Source organism: Talpa europaea (genome assembly GCF_964194135.1).
Source record: "Talpa europaea genome assembly, chromosome: 16".
In the NCBI taxonomy this organism is placed as follows: Eukaryota; Metazoa; Chordata; class Mammalia; order Eulipotyphla; family Talpidae; genus Talpa; species Talpa europaea.
This window is the reverse complement of record NC_140084.1, coordinates 40808660-40831293: the sequence shown is the minus strand read 5'-3', so window position 1 is coordinate 40831293 and position 22634 is coordinate 40808660. Positions and strand designations below refer to the sequence as shown.

The 22634-nt window shown below is 61.1% G+C and overlaps 2 protein-coding genes across 8 annotated transcripts in view; one reads left to right on the top strand and one right to left on the bottom strand.

The window, feature by feature from the left end:
* Positions 1–821: 821 nt before the first annotated feature.
* DPF1 (double PHD fingers 1) lies at positions 822–12144 on the top strand (the record flags this gene model as incomplete). Of its 7 annotated transcripts, none has more annotated exons than XM_084257528.1 (12): positions 822–1033; positions 6344–6504; positions 6575–6682; positions 7898–8025; positions 8280–8369; positions 8683–8761; positions 8929–9060; positions 9942–9992; positions 10084–10203; positions 11266–11378; positions 11903–11984; positions 12074–12144. In XM_084257528.1, 12 exons carry the CDS (start codon positions 891–893, stop codon positions 12142–12144), a joined length of 1278 nt encoding a protein of 425 aa, XP_084113654.1. The 7 variants fall into 7 exon arrangements, with proteins under 7 accessions (XP_084113654.1, XP_084113653.1, XP_084113658.1 ...); XM_084257527.1 differs by having other exon boundaries at positions 11873–11984; XM_084257530.1 differs by lacking the exon at positions 822–1033 and adding an exon at positions 4886–4995.
* A 5233-nt stretch (positions 12145–17377) lies between these two features.
* The window catches only part of SIPA1L3 (signal induced proliferation associated 1 like 3), a gene marked incomplete at both ends in the record, with an annotated part of 82879 nt that continues 77622 nt past the window's right edge, over positions 17378–22634 (bottom strand). The window contains 3 exons of the mRNA XM_084257118.1: positions 17378–17521; positions 18688–18769; positions 20574–20709. Coding sequence (XP_084113244.1) covers positions 17378–17521; positions 18688–18769; positions 20574–20709 — 362 coding nt within the window. The remainder of the gene's footprint in view (positions 17522–18687; positions 18770–20573; positions 20710–22634) is intronic.

Sequence of the window (22634 nt, the reverse complement as noted above, 5' to 3'; positions counted from 1 at the left end):
TGTGTGTGCGTGTCTGTGTGTCTGTGTGTGTGTGTGTGAAAAAGAGGAAAGCAAAAGACTGGCTGCATTCAGAACAAAATCCCTTCTCTACAGAACAGCCTGCAAGGCCCTCCGTGACCCGGGACCTTGCTCTCTCCCCAGCTCTGCCCCCCCCTGCCTGCTGCTCCAGTTACACCAGCTTCTTGCTGATCTGTGAACACGTCAGGTTTGCTCCCCTGCACCGACCTCAAATTGGTAGGTGGCAAGTTCTCAGCTCTCAGCTCTACTGTCACCTCTTCAGAGAAGCCGCCCACTCCTTTCTAGCACATCACTCTCTCAAATGAGCTCGTCCATTTTTCTTTCTTTTCCTTTTCTGTTTGTTTAGCATCTGTCTTTCTTCACTAGAATGTCAAGCCCTTGAGGGCAGCGACTCTGCTTGGCCACGCCGCACCCCGGGCGCCCAGAAGAGTAGGGAGCACAGAGCAGGCGCCTCATAGATGAACAAAGGCGCTGACTCGCCCTGTGCGTGCCCGGGCCGGCTCGTGCAGAAGAGACACCCAGGCCAGCAGGCGCAGAGTCTGGGGTCATCCACGCACCCCGGGGAGACCCAGGAGCCGGGCGCCCCTGCGCACCCAGCGCCCGGAGCCCGGCGAGCGGGAGTCGGGAGCGGGGCGCCCCCGCGCAGGGGGGACGGATGCTCCGGGGCGCGCCCGGCCCCGCCCCGAATCTCCAGTAGCCAATGGGCGCGCCGCCCTCCCGCAGCCCCCTGGGACGTGTAGTCCGGAGAGGGGCGCCCTCGGGCGCCGCCGCGCGCCCCTAGACTCCAGGTCCCGTCGTGCGCCGGGAGGCGCGGGGATTGGCCGGGCCCCGCCCCCGGCCCGCCCCGCTCCGCTCGCGCCGCAGCCCCAAGAATGAATGAAATCGTAGCGCGCTGGGCGGCAGAGCGGGCGGCGCAGGCCGGGCTGGGCCCGCGCGCGGCGGCAGCGGCGCCCCGGGCCGGAGGCGGCCCAGCCGAGCCGGCCATGGCCACCGCCATTCAGAACCCGCTCAAGTCGTGAGTGTCCCCGCCGCGCACGTCCCCCGCCCGACACCCCGCCGCGGCCCCTCCCCCGCCCTCGCAGGGCAGGGGGCTCAGCGCGGGCATGGGAGTTGAATGGGGGCGCCCAGCGCGCCCCCCCAGGCGCGTGGGGCGTTCCCCGCCCCCCGTCGCCCCCTGGGGTTGGGGGCGGGAGCCCCTCCGGTGTCTCGGGGGCGCCTCTTCTTTGTCGCTGTCAGTGAAGGAATGTGGCGCGGGCTGGGGGTGGCGGAGGCCGATTCCCCACCCAGAGTGGGGGTAGGGGCGCCCCCTCGCCGCCACCCCCATGTCTCCTCCAACAAGTCCGCGGGTCGCCGGGCCTGCTCGCCCGGGGCCGGGGCGCGGGCGCCGACGTGCAGCCTCCGCCCCCGGGTCTCGCCGCCCCCCGCGCTCCCGTCCACGCGCCCTTCTCTTCCTCCCGCCCCTTTCTCCGGGGACCCCGGGCCGCGCGCCGCGGCGCAGGAGCGGAGACGTCGGGGGTCCCCGTTAGGGCGCTGACGCCCCGTTCCCTCCCCGGACCCCGACGCCCGGCCGGCTTAGAACGTGGGGTCCCTCCCTCTCCCCGCCCCTACAAATCCACCTCGAGCGTCTCGCATCCCCTTGGGGACCGGGCGCCGGGGAGAGGGTGCTGAGGGCGCCCGCGGTCCCCGGGGATTCCCTCCCGCTCCCCCTCCGCGTCCCTCCTCCGCGCGAGCTGCCTCGGGGCCCAGCGGCCGGCGGCGGGGACGCCCCGGCTCGAGCCCAGCTCCCCCCCAGCCCCCCTCGCCGCCCCCCGCGCTCGCTCCACCTCTCTCCGCCCCGCGCGCTCGCCGCGGCTGCCGCTCCCGCCTCGGGACGCCGGACTCCCGGGTCCCCGCGCTCCCCGCCCCCTCCCCGGCGGTGACAGCGGCTCTGAGTGACAGCGCGGCCGCCCCCCCACCCCGCGCGGGGCTCCCCCCACCCCGCGCCGCGCTCCCCTCCCCCGCGCGGGCCCGAGGCGGCGGCGCGGGGCGAGCGCTGGCGGCGCTGCACAAAGGGGCCGGGGCGACCTCCCGCCCCTCCCCCAGCCCCCGGCGCTCGCCGCCTTGACCTTGAGCCGCGGGGGTTGAGATCGTGGGGAGGGGCTGGGGCCCGAGAGCGCACCCCCAGTCCCGGCGCCAGGGTTGTGGCTGGTGGCTAGACCAAGGCCCCCCCAGTTGCTTCTGGTGGGGGGGCGGGGAGCTGGGCGCGCGGGAGGGTGTCCAGGCACGCGCCTACACGTGTGGCTGGCGGCGAGTAAAGGGGGGTTTGGAGAGGCCGTACAGTCCTGAGGTGGGGTGAGATGGTGACGCCTCTTCTGCTTCCCACTCACTCTAAGTCTCCCCCACGAGGGGCGCCCTCAAACTGCCTGGGATGGGGTTCCTGCGCAGGGTGGTGGATATACAGGCACCCGCGCCTGACTCTGACCCTGGCCCCAGACCCCTTGGGGGAGGTAGGGGGCAGTCCATTGCGGGGTGGGGGGGGGGGGCGACGACAGAGCGTTGGGGGAGTCAAGAGGGAGTGCTGGGCCCACCCTTGCTCTCCCCTTCAGAGGGTCTGCAGAGAGGAGGGCCGGGGCTCACTCCTGAAGGAACCTTGGAGTCAAGTCCTCATGGGAGTGGGAGGCGGGAGGGTGCCTTCCTCCCGAGCTGACTGCTGACTCCCGAGCCCCAACATCAAGTCATAAGTTCCCCCCACTTCAGTTTTACCACCTGCGAATTGGGGAGTCAAAACAGTTCTTATCACCTCGTCCTGCTGTAGTGATCTTAGGAAAGCACTCAGCAGAGCCTGACCCCCCCAAAAGCAGCGATGGTTATAGTAGTATCAGAACTGATTTCCACTGGGGGTCAGCTCCACATGGGGCACTAGTGGGGGCAGCAGGATTATCAGCACTGGAGAAGACTGGGGGCTCAGGAGTGGGGGAGAGGTCTGGGAGACCTTCAGGTGACAGCCTGGGCCTGGGGGCAAACCCTACTGGGGACAGGGCCTCTGGGGCGGGACAGAGGTGATGAACTTAACGGGGCTCTGGGGTGCGGCAGGAGTGAGCCAGGGTGTTTGAGGCTATAGGTGTGGGGAGCAGGTGTGGGGAGCAAGTGTAAAAGGGTGCTTTGGGTGATCTGTGGGAGGTGAGAGAGGAAGGTGGCAAGAGCACCCTCTGAGCTGAGCTGCTGCTTCCTGGGGGCAGGGGTTACTGTGGATGGGGGCAGGGGCAAGGCACGACAGGGGCCAGGCTGAGTGTGGGGAAGCCAGCGCCCCTGACTTGCTCCCCTTGTCACGAACTCTTGGCCAGATGTGAAGCAGAGACTCACTCCTTCACATTGTTGGGGGACCATCAGGGCCTTACCTGGGGGGGGGGGTGTTATGGAAGGGGTCTGAATAGAGCAGGGTGTGAGTGTGTGTGTGTGTGTGTGTGTATGTAGAGGTGTGGGAGGGTCTCTCCTCAGGAAGGGGGGCAGTGGGAGGGTCCAGTATGCCTCGCATCCTGCTGTAGCGCCCCCTGGGGGACAAGGACATTTGTGGCCCCTGCTTGGGTTGAAACTGAACAGAAACTTTGGAGGGAAGGCAGGGTTGTGGTTCTGGGGGTGTGTGTGCAGGGAGAGACTGTGTATATCAGGGTGGGCCAGTTCACTCTCAGGGAATCCCTCAAGGTACAGCCAGTGGGTGACCGTGAGGGAGAGGAGGGGTAAGGCCCGCTTGTGGACAGACTTCTGGGTGAGCGACTGTCCCTCAGTCCCACTTGCAAACAGCTGCCAGCTGCTCAGGGCTAGTAACTTCACCTCCCAGTGCCTCAGATTCCTCATCTGGAAAATGGGGGTAATAACAGCATCACCCGAGAGTCACTATGATAATTAAGTGACAGTTAATCCTTGCAAAGCACTTGGAACCCCGCACGGTTGAAAGCGTGCCTGTGCTCATTATCTTCACTCATTCAGCCCGGATTTACTTAGCATCTATTACATGCATTGGCATGATCCTTCCCGGTCAGGGTTAGGGAGGAGCATTTCACATTTTAGTACCTGTCAGAGGCTCTTTGTGGCATGCATGACTTTAGTGAGCACCTACTACCCGCCAGGAACCCTGTAAAACACATGACCCATATTTACTCATTTAAGCCTCACAACAGTCCCAGGAGGCATCACCCTCATTTCACAGCTGGGAGAGCTGAGTCCCAGAAGGTTAAGTCTTAGCCCCAGGGCACCTGGGCACTAAGTGACAGCCAGGATTTGAACGCTGGGTATGGCCACAGCTCTCAGCCTGCACAGGGGCTGCCAGGCCTGCCCGGGCGGTTGAGCTGGGCGGGGTCACTGTGAAGGTGACAGCCCGAAGGGGAGGGGGGCCGGGTGGGGTTCTGGGCGCCGAGGGGCGGGGGAGACTAAGGGACGAGAGTGGGGGGCGGGGAGGGAGCCACGCGTCCGCGAGAGCCAGGGCATGCCGGTGGCGCAGCGGCGCGGCCCCTGGAGGTGTCTGGGCCTCCCGGCACTGGGTGTGCGTGCGCGTGTGTGTGTGTGTGAGCCCGCGTGGAGGCGGGGGAGTGCGCGTGAGTCTCCGCGGGCGGCTGCGAGTAGCCCCGCGAGTGTGTACACCGCCGAGTGTGGGCGTGCGCCGGGCCGGGTGTGCACGTGCGCGTGCGAGCCCGGGAGGCCGGCGTGTAAGGAGGGGGCGCGTGTGAGTGACAGCGCGAGCGCCCGGGGCCCCGCCTCAGCCCCCCTCCGCCGCGGGGTCCCGCCGGCCCCCCGACTTGGGACTACCACTCCCAGCATGGCCCGGGCGGGCCCGCCCCGCCGCGGCGATTGGCTGTGACCCCCGCGCGCCCGCCCCCCCGGGAATGAATGGATGGGCGGCCTCAGTGCCCGCCCGAGCGCGGGGAGGACCGACCCGGCGGGGACCTGCTGGGGGCAGGACCCGGGGAGCAAGATGGCCACGGTCATTCCCGGACCCCTGAGGTGCTGCGGGGCGGCGGGGGGCGCGGCGGGGGCGCGGGGGGCCCGCGAGGGCGCGCGTGTGTGCGTGTGGCTGTGTGGCGGCTGGGGGTGGGGCCGATGGGGTGTCTCGGGGGGCTGTCACCGTGTGCGGAGCGGCGCGGGGTGCGAGCGCGTGCCTGTGGCTCGCCGGCAAGAATGGTGTCCGACGCGCAGCTCTGGAAGGAGCGGAGGGTGTGGGGGGAACTTCAGGCCCTCTTGGGGGACGGGGGTCAGGTCGCGCCCTGCTGCCTCCCGGGTTGCCAGAGGCTGAAAGGGCCTGGGCGTGCTGGGGTCTTGGTAAACTTGAGTGAAGCCCACACCACCTTTGTCTGGGGATGTGGCATGCGTGTCACTAGTGTGGGTGTCTCACCAACGTGTGCGGATGTGTGTTTCATTTCTTTTATTCTGTACCAGGCGTCTCTGGATCTGTGGGTCTTTGAGTGTGTGTACACATCCTTTGCCACTGCATCGTCTGTGCTGTGTGTTTTTGGACATGTAGGTGTGCATGGATTTAGGTGTACATTTTGGTGGCTCTGGGTGGATCTGTCCCTTTCTGCTTTGCCTAGGTGTGTATCTTTGTGTCTTTGAATATATGGTATTTCAGATGTCGGTTTCCGTGTTGTGTATCTCGGTGAATGTGTGTGTGTGTGTCCTGTGTGAATCTGTCTGATTTCATTTATAGTGTGTCTGGACATAGTGTGTGTGTGAGATTTGTGTTGTTTTTTGGGGATGTGTGTAAGCGCATGTACGAGTAGTTGCTCTCTCTAGTTCTCTTTTGACATTTGTGTATCTGTGTTTTTGGGTGCCCGCGTGTGTGTATGGTGTCTGATGTTTGCATGTTGTGTATCTTTGCGGGTAACTTGTTTATGTTGTGTGTCTTTGGCTATGTGGTGTTTTCGTGCGTGGACATAGGTGAGCTCCGTCTTTTTCTACACTATGTGACTTGGGATGCTTGTGTTTTTCAGCCCATATCTGAGTGTGCCTCTGTGTGAGATTGTCTGTTTCTCCTTTGTGAGTCTTGGGAGACACCTCTCTTTGTGTGTGAATCCTGCACGGCTGTGTGGTTTGTTTGTGTTTGCATTTGTGCATGTGAGGATGAGTCCTGGTGTACTTTTGTGTGTTGCTGTATTGTGTGTACCTATTCACTGACTGAAGGTTTGCTTGAGTCCCAGGTTGGGGGGCTCTTGGGTCCAGGAGAGAAGTGATGAGGTTGGAGGGGGTTGACCCCCGCCCCCCCGCATTAACCAGCACAGGCTGGGTGAGGGGTGCTGGCAACCAGGCCGGCCTGGCCTTGCTGACAGCCGCCCGCCTGCCTGCCCTCCCCTCGCAGCCTAGGCGAGGACTTCTACCGCGAGGCCATCGAGCACTGCCGCAGCTACAACGCCCGCCTGTGCGCCGAGCGCAGCCTGCGCCTGCCCTTTCTGGACTCGCAGACCGGTGTGGCCCAGAACAACTGCTACATCTGGATGGAGAAGACCCATCGCGGGCCGGGTACCGGCTGGGAGGCCGGGTGGGCGGGGCGGCGGCTTCGCAGCCGGTCTTACCCCCCTTCTCACTCCAGGTTTGGCCCCGGGACAGATCTACACGTATCCCGCCCGCTGTTGGAGAAAGAAACGGAGACTCAACATCCTGGAGGATCCCAGACTCCGGCCCTGCGAGTACAAGATCGGTGGGTGGGGCCGAAAGCTTCAGGGGTGGGGGTGGGCTGGGGCCAGGCCCCCCCCACAGGCTCACAGGCTGGTGGTGTTGCCAGTGTGTGTCTCAACATTCGCCTTTATCACCCTCCTCTGTTGGGGTGTCGGGGTGTGGCCCACGGAGTCCCCGGTTCTTTCTGAGTTTTGGATGGCATCTTCTCCCTGCGCCCTGGGGTAGTCCAGGGCAGGCTGGTATCTGCTGTGCGTCTAGGTGTGTCTGGCGCTGTGGCTCTCCCTTGGGATGGATGAGGGGCTGGATTTCTTCTGCAGGGTGCCTGTGTGTGTCTGGATGTATTAGTGTGTCCGGCGGTAACTCTCTCCGCTGGTGTGGGAATAGACCTGTCTGTCTTTTTCCAGCTCTTCCCAAGTGTATTGGAATAAGGCAGCCCATTTCTCTTGTGTCTGTGTGTCTGGCCTATCAGGAGATGTGGCTCTTCCCAAGTGTGTCTGGGTCTATCAGGGTGTCTGGCTGTCTCTTCCCAAAGATGCTTTGGGGTGTCTGGGAGAATCTCTCCCTACAGTGTCTGTTGTACTAGGTGTATTTTGCCCTGTGCGACCTGGCCCATCAGTGTTTGCTCATATCACTTCCTGAACACGCTGCGCACCATCAGTGTCACTGGGTGTTTCTCTGTCCAGGTGTATTATCCCTGGGGCTGTGTGGATCCTGGTGTCCCTGAGTAGCTCCTGTGTGCGTATCCGGGTGTACTGGGCCTGGCTGTGCCTTCCCCACGTGGGGCTGCATGTACCTGTTGGCCTGTCTCTTGCTGAGTGTCTCTGGGTGTACCCGAGGATCTGGATGTTTCTTCTGCGTGTCTGGGTGTATCCAAGCATCTGTTCCTGTCTCTTCTGAGTGTCTAGATGTATCTGAGCATCTGTCTGTCCCAGTGATCTGTCTGTACCTCCCCTGTGAGGTGTGTGTATGTGCTCCACAGCATCCAGGTGTGTGTGAAGGTCTGGCTGGGGTCTCCCCACGTATCTGGGTGGAGGGGAGGGCCTGGCCATGTCACTTCCTCAGTGTGTCTGAGTGGATGTGAGGGGCTGACTGTCTTCCCCGGGCCTGGGCATCCTTCCCAGTGTGCGTGGTACAATCTTTGTGTCTGTGGCTGGTTGCATGTGGGAAAGCCTCTTCCCTCCTGCAAAGCACATGTCCTCCCACCTGGGCCGTCTGACCCCGAGTGACCTTTCCCCAGACTGTGAGGCACCCCTGAAGAAGGAGGGCGGCCTCCCCGAAGGGCCTGTTCTTGAGGCTCTACTGTGTGCTGAGACGGGAGAGAAGAAGATTGAGCTGAAGGAGGAGGAGACCATTATGGACTGCCAGGTAGGACTGCTCCAGGTACCCCAGCAGCCCTAGCCCCCCAACTCCTGCGCTGGCACACGCCAGTCCCGCTCTGAGATCTCCCCTGGCTCCTAGGGCTTTGGAGCACCCCAAGTCTCCATCCTCCCACATTTCATCTCTTTTTGGCACACCTCCTGACTCGTCTTGCTACCCCCCATCTCCAGCTCTGCCCAGAACTCCCCCAAGGCAGAACAATGGCCCCCATTTTCTTGACTGCCATCTCCTCCTCGTGCCAGAAACAGCAGCTGCTGGAGTTCCCGCACGATCTCGAGGTGGAAGACCTGGAGGATGACATCCCCAGGAGGAAGAACAGGGCCAAGGGAAAGGTATGGCCCCCTCAGGGTCTCCCCATCACCCCTGACCTCACCAGCAGGCACCACGGCCAGACCCTGCTCCAATTTCACCTCCTTCAATCCTCAGAGCAGCCTGAAGGGGGAGGGGATTTAGACCCATTTGCCATGTGAGAAGACCGAGGCCCTCGTCAAGCAGAGACGGCGGGTTAGGGTGATCTTTGCACCTGTCATGTGGCGAAGAAACTGACCCAGGGTCACTCAGGGCCTCGACCGGACTTTCCAACCCAGACGACGACCACTGTGGGTCCTCCCCTGTGGCGGGGCCCTCACTCCCGACTCCCCCCAGGCATACGGCATCGGGGGTCTCCGGAAACGCCAGGACACCGCTTCCCTGGAGGACCGAGACAAGCCGTATGTCTGTGATAGTGAGTCCTTCTGAAGAGGGGGAGGAGAGCCCTCTGGCCCCCTCCCTCCTGCTCTGGGCCCTGGTGGGGGGCACAGGCCTCTGGCAGGGTGGGGGCTGCCCTGGAGGCCAGGGTGGCGGAGGCGGCGGGAATGGGGAGGGTTGACCCCCTCCCTGCTCGCCCTCCAGTCTGTGGGAAACGGTATAAGAACCGGCCCGGGCTCAGCTACCACTACACCCACACCCACCTGGCCGAGGAGGAGGGAGAAGAGAACGCCGAGCGCCACGCCCTGCCCTTCCACCGGAAAAACAACCATAAACGTGAGCAGGCAGGCCGGCTGTGGGGGGTGAGGGGCCTTGCGAGGGGGGGCTGAGGAGCCCGGGGAGGTGGGGGCACATCCGACATTTCTGGAAGATCTCCAGCTCGGCGGTCCCCTCCCCCCACCGACCGTGGGGATGCTGGCTCCGGGTTGCCATGGCAACCAACCATCTCTCCCTCGCTCCCGGCCGGGCGTAATATTTCTGGGTCTGATTTATTGTTTCAATTAGAGCTTGGGGAGGGGGGTGATAGATGACTCCCCTCCCTCCCTGCCTCCCCTTCGCCCTCCTCTGCTGCGCTCTGGCCCGGGGGCAGGGTCTGCGGCCTGGGAGCGCCCTTGGCGGCGGCCCATGTCCATCCCGTGCCAGCCTTGACAGCTGAGCCCTGGGGGAGGGCCAGGGGAGGTGCAGCCCGAGGAGAAATCCTCTGCCCACCCACCCCTTGGCGGGACAGGGCAGTCTGTTCGTCTTACCCACTGCACACCCAGGCACCTCTGTTCCGAATTTTTCTTTGGAATGTCTGTTTCCATACCGGATCCTGCCAGTGAGATCTACCCGATTTGGCTCTCGCTGGGGCGCAGCTCGGGCTGGCCGCCTGGCAGCACGCATGTGAGCGGTGAAGCAGAGGCCTCCTCCCAAGGCTGCCACTCACCAAGTCTTACCTAATAAAGGGGATGATGGGTCAGTTGCCCTCAAAGAGTTGGGGGGTCCTGATGAAAATGATCTGACCCCCTTTTGCTATGGGCCACAGCCTGGGGTAGCTACTTCCTCGTCAGCATCCCCACGCCTGGACCGGAGGGCACGGCTCCTGAGGCTGGGATTGGGGCTGGGCCAGGGTGGGGCCTGGCCTGTGGTGAGAGCCCTTCTCTGTCCCCCACCTCCAGAGTTTTACAAAGAACTGGCCTGGGTCCCTGAAGCACAGAGGAAACACACAGGTAGGGACGCAGCCCTGTGCCCCTAATTCTGCAGCAGCCTTTGTCTGGGGGCCCCACCTGCCCCCGCCCACCTCCGCCTGCTGTCTTTCAGCCAAGAAGGCTCCCGACGGCACTGTCATCCCCAATGGCTACTGTGACTTCTGCTTGGGGGGCTCTAAGAAGACGGGGTGTCCCGAGGACCTCATCTCCTGTGCCGACTGTGGACGATCAGGTGATCCCCTACCTGAGGTTTCTGGGGGCCAGGGTGGGGAACAGCCCAGACCAGGAGGACAGGCGGCAGGGAAGACTTGGGGGGGACCCAGGGCACCCCAGGGACACTGAGGATAACCAGAGCAGGGTGGGGGTGGGGGCTGACTCAGTTGCTGAGGACTGTGGGAATCGGAGTGGGGTCAGGGAGGCTGTGGAATGATGGGATGCGGTTGTCATGGCAATGCAGGTAGTGGCACGGGCTTATGGGGGCGTGGGGAGTAGGCAAGGTGGTTGCCAGGCGCTGTGGGTAGTGGGCTGCGGTGAGTGACGGCTCCCGCTGCCTGGGTGCTGTGGGTCGCGGGCGCCTGCCGGGGAGTCGTGGTTAACAGAATGTGGTTTCCCACGGCGGGTCTGTGGGCACTAGATGGTGGTTGCCTCATCGCTGTGGGGAATGGATTGTGGTTGCATGGCATGACTGGTAGCGAAATGCGGTTGTCATGGCAACAGGGCCTCGTGGAATGGAGTTCCGTGGCCCTGGGTGGTGGCCACAGGCGGGTCCGGGCCGGCCCGGGGTGCGCGGGGCAGGACTGTCAGTTACAGTCAGTTGCTGGGGTATCCTGTGCGATGGGCTTTGGCTGCAGGGAACTGGGGTGTGGGCGCCCTGTGGTGGAAGGCGGTTGCCATGGCAATGTAGCGGGGAGATGGCAGTTGCCACGTTACCGTGGGTAACAGAACCGGTCTGCCATTCCGCCGTGGGTAAGGGGATGTGGCCGCTCAGCCCGGCAGTGACAGAGCGTGGCTGCGCGGGTCCTGTGGGCGGCAGAAAGGGGTTGCCACAGCACGGTGGGTAATGCCACGCGGTTGCCATGGCATTCTGGGGAGCAGAGTGTGGTTGTTATGGTGGCTGGCTAGGAGGCCAGTGGCCAGGGCCGGTGGGCATGCTGGCACTGTGGGCAGGGTAGGGTCAGGCCCCGGGTCACGGCAGCTCACCCAGTCTCGAGAGCAGGCGAGCTGAGGGAGGGGTGCGTCGCCACCAGGGGTCCAGATGCCCCCCCTAACTGCTTCCCTGTCCCTCGGCCCCCAGGACACCCCTCGTGTTTACAGTTCACCGTGAACATGACCGCGGCCGTGCGGACCTACCGCTGGCAGTGCATCGAGTGCAAGTCCTGCAGCCTGTGCGGCACCTCGGAGAACGACGTGAGTGCCCCGGCCGCGCCCTGCCGGCCTCCCGCCCCGCACCTCCACCCCGGAGCCCCTCCCTGTGGGCGCTGTCAGTGTCCGTTAATTGACCCCGGCACTTAATTTCTCTTCATCTTTCTGACTCCTCCCAAGCACCCTCTGAGGTAGGCGCGCGCGCGCGTCCCGACACACTGAGAAGAAACTGAGCTCAGGGAGGGGAAATGACTGGCCCAAGATCACCCCGCTAGGCCCAAACCCACGGCCACTGCCCCCAGAGCTGGTATCAGACCACCTTAGAGCCCGCTGGTGTCCAGACAAGCTCACAGACCCCGTCTGCAGACACAGACCCAGGCCACAGGGTGTCTGCTGGGCCAGGCAGGGCTTTGCAAAGGCTCCGCGATGCAAAGCTCCTTCCTGAGCCCTCGCTCATAAAGGGTCCACCCCCCCAGCCCCTTGGACGAAGCCCCTGCCCCAGCCCCCCCACCCCGGTTTCTGGTGCCCCGTACCCCCAGGGTGCCAGCTGGGCGGGTCTCACCCCCCAGGACCAGCTGCTGTTTTGTGACGACTGCGATCGGGGTTACCACATGTACTGCCTGAGTCCCCCCATGGCGGAGCCCCCAGAAGGTGAGTGAAGGGGTGGGCGTGACATGGGGTGGGGCTGGCGCTGCCCTTCCCAGGTTAGGCCTGACTCCCTGCCTCTGGCACCTCCACAGGGAGCTGGAGTTGTCACCTGTGTCTTCGGCACCTGAAAGAGAAGGCCTCTGCCTACATCACCCTCACCTAGGCCTGGCTCTGCTCGCCTGGACCTCTGGGGTGGTGCTGCCTGCCTGCCGCTCGGAGCTCTCCTTTCTCCACCCTCGTGCCCTGCAGTGGCAGGGGAAGGGGCGCCCAAGAGGGGCTGGGGCACCCTCTTTCCTCTGTGCAAGTGGAATGTCTGCCCTGTGGGCTGGTGGCCCCGCAGGGCCCCTCTCCCCCCCTCCTTCCCCATACCTTGGCAAATGGGCACCAGGGGCTTCTGCTCCCCTCAAAGCCATACCCCGCCTCTGGGCGGTCACGAGGGGTGGTGGATGCCAGCCGGGAGCATGGACACAGCCTTTTTCTAAAGAAAAAGTCAAAAAGTTAAAAAAAAAAAAAAGAAATTAATATATACAGAGAGTCCTATAAGGCCAGCTGGGTGGAGGGGGCACCGCTGAGGCGTCTGCAGGCACCGGGGCACCATCTCCGCCAGCTTCCAGGCTGGTGCCCCCACCCTGTTTCTGGAGTTGCAGCCAGCTGTCCCACCTCCCCACCCGAGGTGGGCACCACCCCCTGTGCCCAGGGCAGGGGGGCGGGGGTCCACCCCTCACCCCCTCTCGGTGCCCCGGATACTGCATGATTGAACCATGGTTTTGAACTCTGTTCCTGCTCCCTCCCCGGAGCCCTGCCCGCACCTGGCCTGCCATGCTGGCGGCTGGGCTGGTGGGGCTAGGCGGGCCCTGCCCGGGGCCTGCTGGAATGAGAAGCACAGACTCTGCGATGGACTCGTTTTTCCTTTCTCCCCCTCACCCCAATTCCCCACCGGCCAGGCCGGGCTCCTCCTGCCACCCTCGCTGGCCATTTTGGGGGCAGCGAGGGGGCGCGGTTGTTTCTTGTGGTTGTGTGTGTTTGTTGTTGGGTTTAAAAAAAAGGGAAATTGAGACTGCAAGTGGGGGAGGTGGCGGGCTTGGGGGTCCCCCCCAGTCCAGGCGTACCCCCCCTTGTAGAAGAGTCTCCTTTATTGCCTGCCTCTGCTGTGAATTAACTTGTTCTGTGTATTAAACTGGGCCTGACCCCTCTGCCTGTGACTGCCTCATTCTCCAGGCTGGTTTGGGGCGTCACCAAGAAGGGGATATGGGGCCTCTTTGGGGAAGCAACTGAGGTTAACAGCTGGAGCCGGCCCCTACCTCCGTGTCCCTTCCCCCCCTGCCCCTGCACCCCGCCTTTCTCTGGCTTTGTCCCAGCTCCTCCTTGCCTCACTGGAAAGAAGGGGGATGGGGTGGAGGGGGCTCCCACCCAGCCAGCTGTGGTTGCCCTGGCAACGGCCTGCTGCAGCTGCAGCGGGAAGCAGTGAGGAGGGAGGCGGGAGCTGGGGGCTGGGGGAAGGGAAGGGATGGAAGGATAAGGAGGCCCCTCCGGCCTGGGGCAGGGAGCAGGCCCCGGGAGCACCTTCTCCTCAGCCAGGGGACGCTACCTGGAGCTCATGTCCCTGACCTTGGGCAGGGTGGAGGGAAGGGAGGAGAGGAGAGGAAAGATCGAGACCTGGGGACATTGACAGAGACTGAGCTCTGGGTGAGGTGGGCTGAGGAAGGAGCGAGAACCAGGACACAGCTCAGGAGAGAAACATCATGAGAGTCACAAATTGAGAGGATGGGGCGGGGAGGCGAAAGAGCAGGACAGCAAAATGATCTGGAGAGAGATGTGGATGAGGAGAGCCCCCGGAATAATGGGGGGTGGGAAGGAGAGCCAGATTGCAGCAAACAGAAGGGAGATTTAGTGGGAGAGAAGACACGACAGTCATGAGAGACAGCACACACCGGAGAGGAGCAGCCCGTGGCTTGGAGAGATGTGAGGAGGCACAGCCAGGGTGGGTGGGACATTTTTGGGAAAGGGGTACAGTCAGAATCCAGCCAGTCAAGGTCCCAGAAGCACACCACACTGAGACAGACAGGGCACCAAGGATTTGGGGGGACAGTAGAAATGTCTGGAGAGAGGCAAAGGTTTGGGACTGGGAAAGGTTGGGTGAGGAGAGAACTGGGAAGAGGAAGGAGGCGGCCTTGGGGGAGGGGCCGGGACGCCAGAGGGTGCGAGAAGGGGTCGGGCCAAGGGAGCTGGAAACTGGGGCAAGGTGGGGACGGACCGCAGGGCACAGCGCAGGCGACACCTGGGGCGGGCGTGCCGTGGTGGGGTGTTGGAAGTTGGTGTGTGTCACAGGCGCCAGGAGAGGATGTGAGAACAGCTTGTTCTGTCGTTTCTGTGCTGGTGGGGGGAGGGCAGTGCGAGCTGAGGATGGGGCCTCAGCAGGGCAGAGACAGGGAGTGTCTGGAACACTCTAGAATTTTTGGGAGATGTGGAACTATCTGGTCCAGCTCCTCTGGAAAAAGAATATACATCCATTTTGGAAAAAAGATTTTTTTCTGCGTGTGTGTGTGTGTGTGTGTGTGTGTATAGGGTGTGAATCAGAGAAACATCAGGATTTAGAGTAAAGATGGAAAACTCACAGGTAGATGGGTGAGGTAGGCCCAGGAAGACCCCACAAGAGGCAGGGCCTTGGGGTTTTCAGGTGGAATGCTGAGATTTAGAAAACCAGTTTGACCCTGAGCCCTGGGTCAAATAGCAAGAGGTTACCATGTCAGGGCTTTCAGACACCATCCCAGCTAGGAGAGCCCCTAGGGGAGGGGCCGGCCCCAAAACACCTTAAAAAAGGGCTAGGGAGGAGGCAGCAGAGGACGGCAGGATCCAGAGCCAGCTCAGGAGGGTGTGGCCTGGGGGTGTGCCAGGCCTGGGGCCCCTCAGTTGAGTTTTGCTGTGAAGGGCAGTTCACCAAGCTGGAAAACTGGCTTTCTTCATGGACAACCTCCAGATTTTCCCAAGTTGACCGCTAATTCTAAAACCAACACAACTCTGGGGGTCTGGCTGTCAGGCATCCAGCGTGTGACTGATGAGGGAGAATTTTCCTCTCGTTTTCACTGATGGACATTTTACATTTTGAGCATTGAATTCCTGTCATTTGGGTTTCAAGAAAAGGAAGTTGCAAGGCTGGATCTTAGGGAAGTTGGGGTGTGTGGTGGGGGGGCAGTGATGGTGTTTGGGGCAAGGAAGACGGGAGGGCCCCTCTCCCCCAACTGGAATACACCCTCTCCTCAGTCGCTCCCGGCTGCTGCCCAGCTAGTGAATGCACAAGCCATTTCTATGAAACATTTATTTCCTTTGAAACCTCCAGAAACATGCCAGAAAATCTCAAGACGGGGATAGAAAAAAAAAAAAAAAAGACAATAAAGAATAAAAAAATCCAAATGAAATCAACATATGAAAAAAACCCTGCTGCTATCTTCAGTCATCAGACAGAATACCAACCTCAAATTAAATAAATTGGATTTGTTTTGCAGAGATCTTTAAAAAAATAACAGAAAACAAAACCAAAAAATCATAATTTACACTTGTTAATGTACATGATTAGGTCCCCAAAATGATTCGAATGATGTGAAGATATAAGACAACTTAAAAAAGGGCGAGGGAGGGTAGGCTCCAGATTTTAGGGTCTGAGGTGAGGGGGATGGTCCTGGAGAACCTTCTGGAAAGGGGATCCAGGAAGAGGGGTGGAGACATCACAGTAGTTGGCCAGGGCTGAGGACCAGGCAGGCCCCACCCCGCTGCCCCCATCTCACCACTTGAGTGAGGAGCAGGAGGTGGCCAAGCCAAGGGCTCTTCTCACGGGACTACAGTGCTGCCGGCCAGCGGGGACGCGGCGAGCCCCCTCCTCTTACTCCCAGAGTGCCTGTGTCCTGTCCAGAGTCCCCTTCCCTGAGGTTTCTGGCCCCAAAGAGAAGGCAATAAGGTCTCTGGACAAGGCCCGGGCTGCCTGGCGCTGGCTCCTGGCCAGAGGGCGCGGCTCTGAGCCAGGCTGCCTGTGCCAACGCCACGGCCTGGTGCCTCCCCCAGCGGGGGCCGGCCAGGCCCACCCTGACTTCGTCCCTCCAAACTGTTCCTTCTGAGTCCTCCCGCCGGGCCCCAGCCCCCGGGGGACAGGCCTCGATCCTCAGCTTGAGGTTGAGGGAATCCACAGGCTGTGGCCATACAGACTTGTTCTGGCGCAACTCTACATGAAAAAATAAATATATATATATATTTTTTTGTTTGTTTGTTTTTAAAGGAAAAAAAAGAAACTCTTGTTTCCTGGGCGAACAGCGTAGTACCACACCGGCCCGGCTGCCTGGCAAGCTGCCCCTTATTGCCTTTAGAGAACCAGCGTCTCGCGGGGGGGTTTGCACGGCGAGGTGCTCCCCGGGAGCACAGGGGGTGTCCCACGCCGCCGCTGCGGGGCCTGCAAGATGGGCCGAGAGACTTGCAAAGGAAAGACAAAAGCAGAAGAGATGAAGGCTGTTTCTCTGGCCCTGACCAGAGGGCTCCGCGGAGCCCCTCCCGGGCTGGAGGAGGCCAGGCCGAGTTGTGGGGCTGCAGCGGGGAGGCGGCGGCGGCTGCCTGGGCCGGGCGGGTCAGTCGCTTGAAGGTGGCGGGGTCCAGGCACCGCGGCCTCTGCCAGGAAAAGACTGCAAAATGGTCCCGAGTGTGCAAATCATGTCCCTCTCAGGATGTCGCCTCTGGATGCTGGGCTTTCCTCTCTCCGTCCTGGGATCCCCAGGAAAAGAACTGAAACTCTACGAAAGTGCTCCTGGTCGCTTTGTGGAGGGACAGGATGGGAAGGGGATAACGTTCGTGCTTTTTGGAGCTAGCGTGCACCAGGGACCTGGGGCTCAGGCCCCCTTCCACACGGCCCTCACCTCTCTGGGGCGTGGGGGGAGACGTGATTTTTCATGCAGGGGGCATGGCCTCACCAGCCCAAAGGCTGCTGACGCGGTGAGGAAACCTGGTCTGTGAACTCCTGGAGTTGTGGGGTCGGAGGCTCGATCCTGCCCTCCCCTGGCCTTCCTACAGCTTCTGATGGCTTTTGGTCCTAGGAAGAGACTCCGCGGGGACGGCAGGGCCCCCCGAGGGTGTGTGGGCACAGCCCGGCCCCCAGGAGCCCGGATGAGCAGCTCAGAGGAAGACCTGAGACCACGTTGCCGCCCTGGGGCCGGAGGACTGAGAGCAGACCTGGCTCCTGGAAGGCCTCCCTCTGGTCCCCCTGCCCTGGGCGCGTCCGTGTCGTGGGGAAGGCGGCGGCGGGGCCCTGGCTGGATCAGCTTGGTCACACCTGCCACAGGGAGCCGAGCGGAGGGAGAGAGGAGAGTAAGACCCAGCCTGCCAGGGTGGAAGGGCCGGGGTGCAGAGTCCTCTCCCCCTCAGAGTTCCTTCTTCTCCCGGCAGAAGATCTCGGCGAACTTGCGCAGCTGCTCACTGGCGGCCTGCGACTCCTCCTGCAGGCGCTGGTTGTTCTGCCGCAGGCTGGCCACCTCCGACTGCAGCACGGCCTTGTCCTGCTTCTCCTGTGGGGCGGGGCCGGGCGTCAGCGGGCGCAGGGCAGGGCCTCCCAGGCCCCGCTCGGCCACCGCTTGGATCTCGTCCCAGCTCAGCCTCTCCACAGCTGAGTGACCTCGGGCAAGACCCATCCTCAAGCCTCGTTTCCTCAACTCTAAATGGGGTGGCGAGAGGTTTCCCTGGGGTCACGTACGTGGAGCTCACTGAACACAGCCTGACACGGAGCAACACGGACAAACATCACTGTCACTCCTCGCCGTGCGTCCCCCTCACAGCCACCTGAGGACACGGGGACCGTCAGCCCAAGCCAAGCAAGGCCGTCAGGGAGCTGGGGTGTGCGGGGGGCAGCCCAGGCAGGGTCCACTGCCCGTCTGGGACGCTGTTCCAAGGTAACAGCACATCTGAAGGCGGTGACTTGTCCAAGGCCACAGAACATAAGTGGTGGGTGGGCCTGGGCTCGAGACTGACACGCTGAACTCTGCCACCGTTTTACTCAAAAGTAGATAAAGCAACACATCGGAGCCTCGTCCGCCCTATTTCTTCTCACTTTTCCATACTCTGGAGATGAGCACATGGAACAATTTGGAATGTCGCCTCCTGGAGGAATGTCTCCCTCTGTCCCGTGGCTGGGCAACAATTTTTTTTTTTAACTTGGATGCGCTAGGAAACAGTTTTGCAGTTTGCTTAGTTAACTAAAGTGACTGTGCTTCTGTGAGGAGACATACAGATTTCAGTTGCTATTTTAACTGGCTGCAGAACCTCCTGCGGGATGGGCGCCCCGCGTTTCCTCGCCGTGTCCTGCGGGGGCCGCAGCACTGGCCCCAAATGTTCTAGCCCACAGCGCAGCAGTGCACACCCCTGCGCTTGGCCTCTCTGAGCTCACACTCAACACCCTGTCAGACAGGTTCCCACAGGCGGGACTGCTGGGTCAGCAGAGCACACAATCACATTTTTGATAAATAATGTCCAACCGCCCCCTAAGAAGGTCAGTCCAATTTATTCTCCCTCCAAGACTGTGTGAGACTGTGCTGCCCGCTCAGCTGTCAGGGTCACTCTTTCCTCGGGACTACGTTCAGAGCTGGGTGGGCGCCCCTGGCGTGGGTGGGTGGGGCGGGGTGGGCCCACAGGCAGGGGCAGGCGCGGGTTGCATGAGGTGGCTGCCCGGTCGTCTTACCTTCTGCAGGTCCGTGTGCAGCTGTTTCAGCATCACTTCGAGCTGGTACACCTTGCCTGTCAGGTCCAGGGGGGGCTCCTCGCTGCAGGGCAGAGGACAGTGTTAGGCCCAAGGTCAGCCTGGCCCTGGGGAGGCCAACAGCTGGGCCCCTCTCCTCCCTGAGGTTGGGGGCGCCCTGTTCTAGCTGAGGCTGTAGGGTGGCTGGAGGAGCAGCTCCAGGGGAGGCCAGAGTCAGCCTCTTCCCAGCCACCCCCACCCAGCGAGGGCACATCTGTAGATGAAGATGGGGGTTGAAGGCTGTGTCTGATGACCCTGAAGTATGTCCCCCACCATCCCCAAGATGGAGCATGTGTGGGCTTTAGGGAGAACCTCCCCCCAGGTATGATCACCTGGCTTGGCACAGATGTCTGCACACCTGGTGGCTTCAGCATACGAAGCTCTGCCTGGGAGCTCACCAGTCGGCACCCACTGCTCTGAGGGGAAAGCCCGGCCCAGGCAGGCCACTGCACCCAGGACCCCACCTGTGACCCTGGGGCCTGTGCTGCAGGGAGTGTGCCCAGAGGTCACAGGTGTCACCTCGTTGGTGGGAACTGAGTTCTTTTTTTGGTCCAGATTTTATTTTTGCATAGAAGAACTGGGGTACAAATCAGAGGTGCGGGGGGTGAGAGGATTCACCAGAGACAGAGTAGGGAGCAGAACAGGCAGATCCACTGAAATACACTGCTGAGGGGAGCAGCGGGCGAGACAGGAGAGGTCTGCTGCACCACGTGGGTAGCTCCCTGGCTGGGGATTGAAATTGGGCCGTCGTGGTGGCCATCCAGTGATAGCACTGAGACTTAACCCCTAGACCACCAGGGAAGCCCAGGAGTTGAGTTCTAAGGCGTGAAAGAGTCAAAATTGTGGAAGAGGTCAAAATTCCTAAGTCAGGAAGAGTCAAAATTGCCCTTGGACACTGCTCCAAGCGCCCGTGAGGCAGCCCCGGTGTCTAGCACTGCCTCCTCTTCCCTCCCCGGGAAGCGGCGTGAGGGTACGGCTTGGGCCTCAGTCACCGCTGGGCCCTGACAGCCCAGCATGGGACCTGGCATCGAAGAGGCCAAGAGTAAATGTGGGCCTCCCCTGGGGGCGCAGCGGTTGAGCGCTGGGCTGCAAGGCTGCCTGCAGCCTTTGCAGCGCTGGATCGTTCCCCGGCTGCCGGCGAGGGTCCCACAGAAAAAAAAAAAGAGTAAATGCCAGGTAAACATCTACCTGACAAAGGAGAGGAGCCCCAGGAGCAAACACAGGGGAGGTTGAGGCAGGGACCGGGGTGGGGGGCTGAGGGACCGGGAAGTGGAACAACTGTTAAGTGCTGACTCTGATGTCACCTCCAGCTGACTGCAGGGATGGGGCTGACTGTGGCTCCATCACAGCAGCGTGATTGCACTGCACCCCCTTATCTGCTAGGGGGGATCCATCCCAAGACCCCCAGTGCGTATCTGAGACCAAGGGAGGTACCGAGACTTGCGTGCGCGCTGTCTGTCCCTAACCACACAGCACGATGGTGAGCCTGACCGGTGAGTCAGGCAGGGGGAGATGCACAATAATAACCGATAGCAAAATAGAACAGGCACTAGACTGTAATCAAAGTGGGGTGAACGCGGCCCCTCTCTCTTCCTCTCTCTCTCAAAATATCTCATCGTCCGTAACATTTTTACCTTGGTTAAAAAGCTGCGGAAACCGAGGCTGCAGACGGGGGGTGGGGTGTGGGGTGGGTGGGGTGTGTCTAGTGTCTTCCCAAGCCTGCCAGGTCAGAGCTGACCTGCGGCAGCTGTCTCCGGGCCCGCTGTCCCTCTTTCATCACTCAGGCCCGTCTCCCGCAGGGGCCCTGGGTGTTTCCAGAGAAACCTCACCTCATGGTAGGGGTGGTCCTGGGGGTCGGGGGCCCCCTCTCTAGGCTCAGGCGGCTGTGGACGGGGCTGTGTGCAGGCGGGGTGTCCGGGCTCAGCGCTGGGTCATTGAGAGAGAAGAGCGAGACAGCTCTTTGCACTGCCAGGAAATAATTTTAGATCAAGACTGAAATTTTAGATTTAGAGGGGAGGGGTGCGGGGTCAGCAAGGCTCCTGGCTCCTCCTCACACCTCCCCCCACCCCCGCACCCCTCAAGTGACTCCCCATACTTCTCCTAACAAACTTCTTGCAAACCCCCCATACCTCCAGGCCATTCCCAGCCACCGTTTTGCCAGCTCACACCTGCATTCAGGGAGGGTCCTCGCCAAAACCCACCCACAGGACACAAACAAACCCCACCCTGTTTCCCATCAAGCCTCTAGAGCCAACGGCAGGTTTATACAAAATTCAGAGGCTCAAGAAACAAGTTAAATGACAAATTAAATGTGAGGAAGAAGCCACCCAAATTCAGCATCAATGACCTGGTTTCAGCAACAAATAAATGTTATTTAAAAAAAAAAGGGCCCAAGTGGAGGGGGCGGCTGCTGGGTGGTGAGCACACGGGTTGATTATACTCTACGTCTAAGAACGCTTGTGAAATCTCCAAAGCAAAAAGAGACGTGAGACAGACCATCACGCATACTGAAGGGAAAAGAAATCAGATTCCTGGGTCCCACCCTAGACACGGTCTGCTCAGGGGCTGAGGAGTGGCAGGTGAAATTTCTAGAATGGCCAGAAGTGGCCACAGCCCCGAGGCCTCAGAGGGCGGCTGGTTCAGTGGCCCTGGGACAGCCAGACTGTGGACACTCAGGAGGCAGGAAGAAGGAGGGGCGTGTGTGCCCTACAGGGAGAGGGCACGGGGTTGGGGGGTGGGTCGGCCAGCACCAGGGGGCTCTGGATTCAGCTTGTCACCCAACCCTTCTGTGTTTAAACAACAGCACACGGCACCACGACTGCGACGCTCTTCCCTTAGGCCCACCAGCCACCAATTAATGTTCTGCCACATTTACTTTCCCTCCTGATCTGTGTGTTTTCTCCATGACCATTTGAGAGCAAACTGTCACCATCGTGGTATTTCACCTGTACACACTTCAGGTCACTTCTCCAAAAGATAAGGCCACCCTCCAGCACCGTCACACCACACTGTTGCAAGGCGTCGCACGGCGTTCCTGCCTAGCAGGCATCATCCTGAACTCCCCCCAGTTCTCTGGTAATATCCCTGAGAGCTTTCTATCTTGGATCCAATACTGATTCTCGCTGAAAATGTGGGGCTATGAACAGTTGCAAAAATGCCCTAAATTAGAGAGAAAAGTGTCCCCCATCCTCTGAGCCCATCGCCGGTTTCAACAATTTCCAACACTCTCTGGTCACCTCGCAGGCTCACCCTTTGCTTTTTAAACTTTTAATTCCCCAGTGACTCCTCTCCTTTAGTTACAATCAAAAACCAAGACCCAAACTGAGGCTGCACAGACAGTCCTGACGTGTGAGTCCATGCCTGGGCTGTCCTGCCTGCCCTCGGGGGCTCCTGGGGCCTGTCCCCCTCCCTCCTTCCCTTCAAAAGCACCTCACTTTGAAAGAATTTTAGATTTCAGCAGTTACACAGACAACACGGAGTGCTCCCGATCCCCTTCACCCGGCCTCCCAGCCTTCACCTCTTACATCACCAGGACACGAAGAACAAAGAAACGAGCCCTGGCTCCGAAAAGTAACCAAACTGCACACTTGAAACTGCACCCTTGAGCTGGATTTCGCGCGAGGTGCCAGAGGCTGGTAGCCGGCCGGTCGCTCGGCTCTGGGGCTGCCTGCGCTGGCCCATTTTCTCTTTCCACACTCAGTTAGCAGGGGACACACTGCAGCCCAGTCCCAGGAGAGGGGCTTAAGCTCCACCTCCTGGAGGGACTCGCATGAAAGAATCTGTGGCGCGCACAGAAATTCGTAACTATTTTGGGGCGAAGCTTCGAGGCTATGTAAATATCCTGCTTCTGCTCTGTTTCCCGTTTTAGCAGGCATCAGCGATTCCACTGT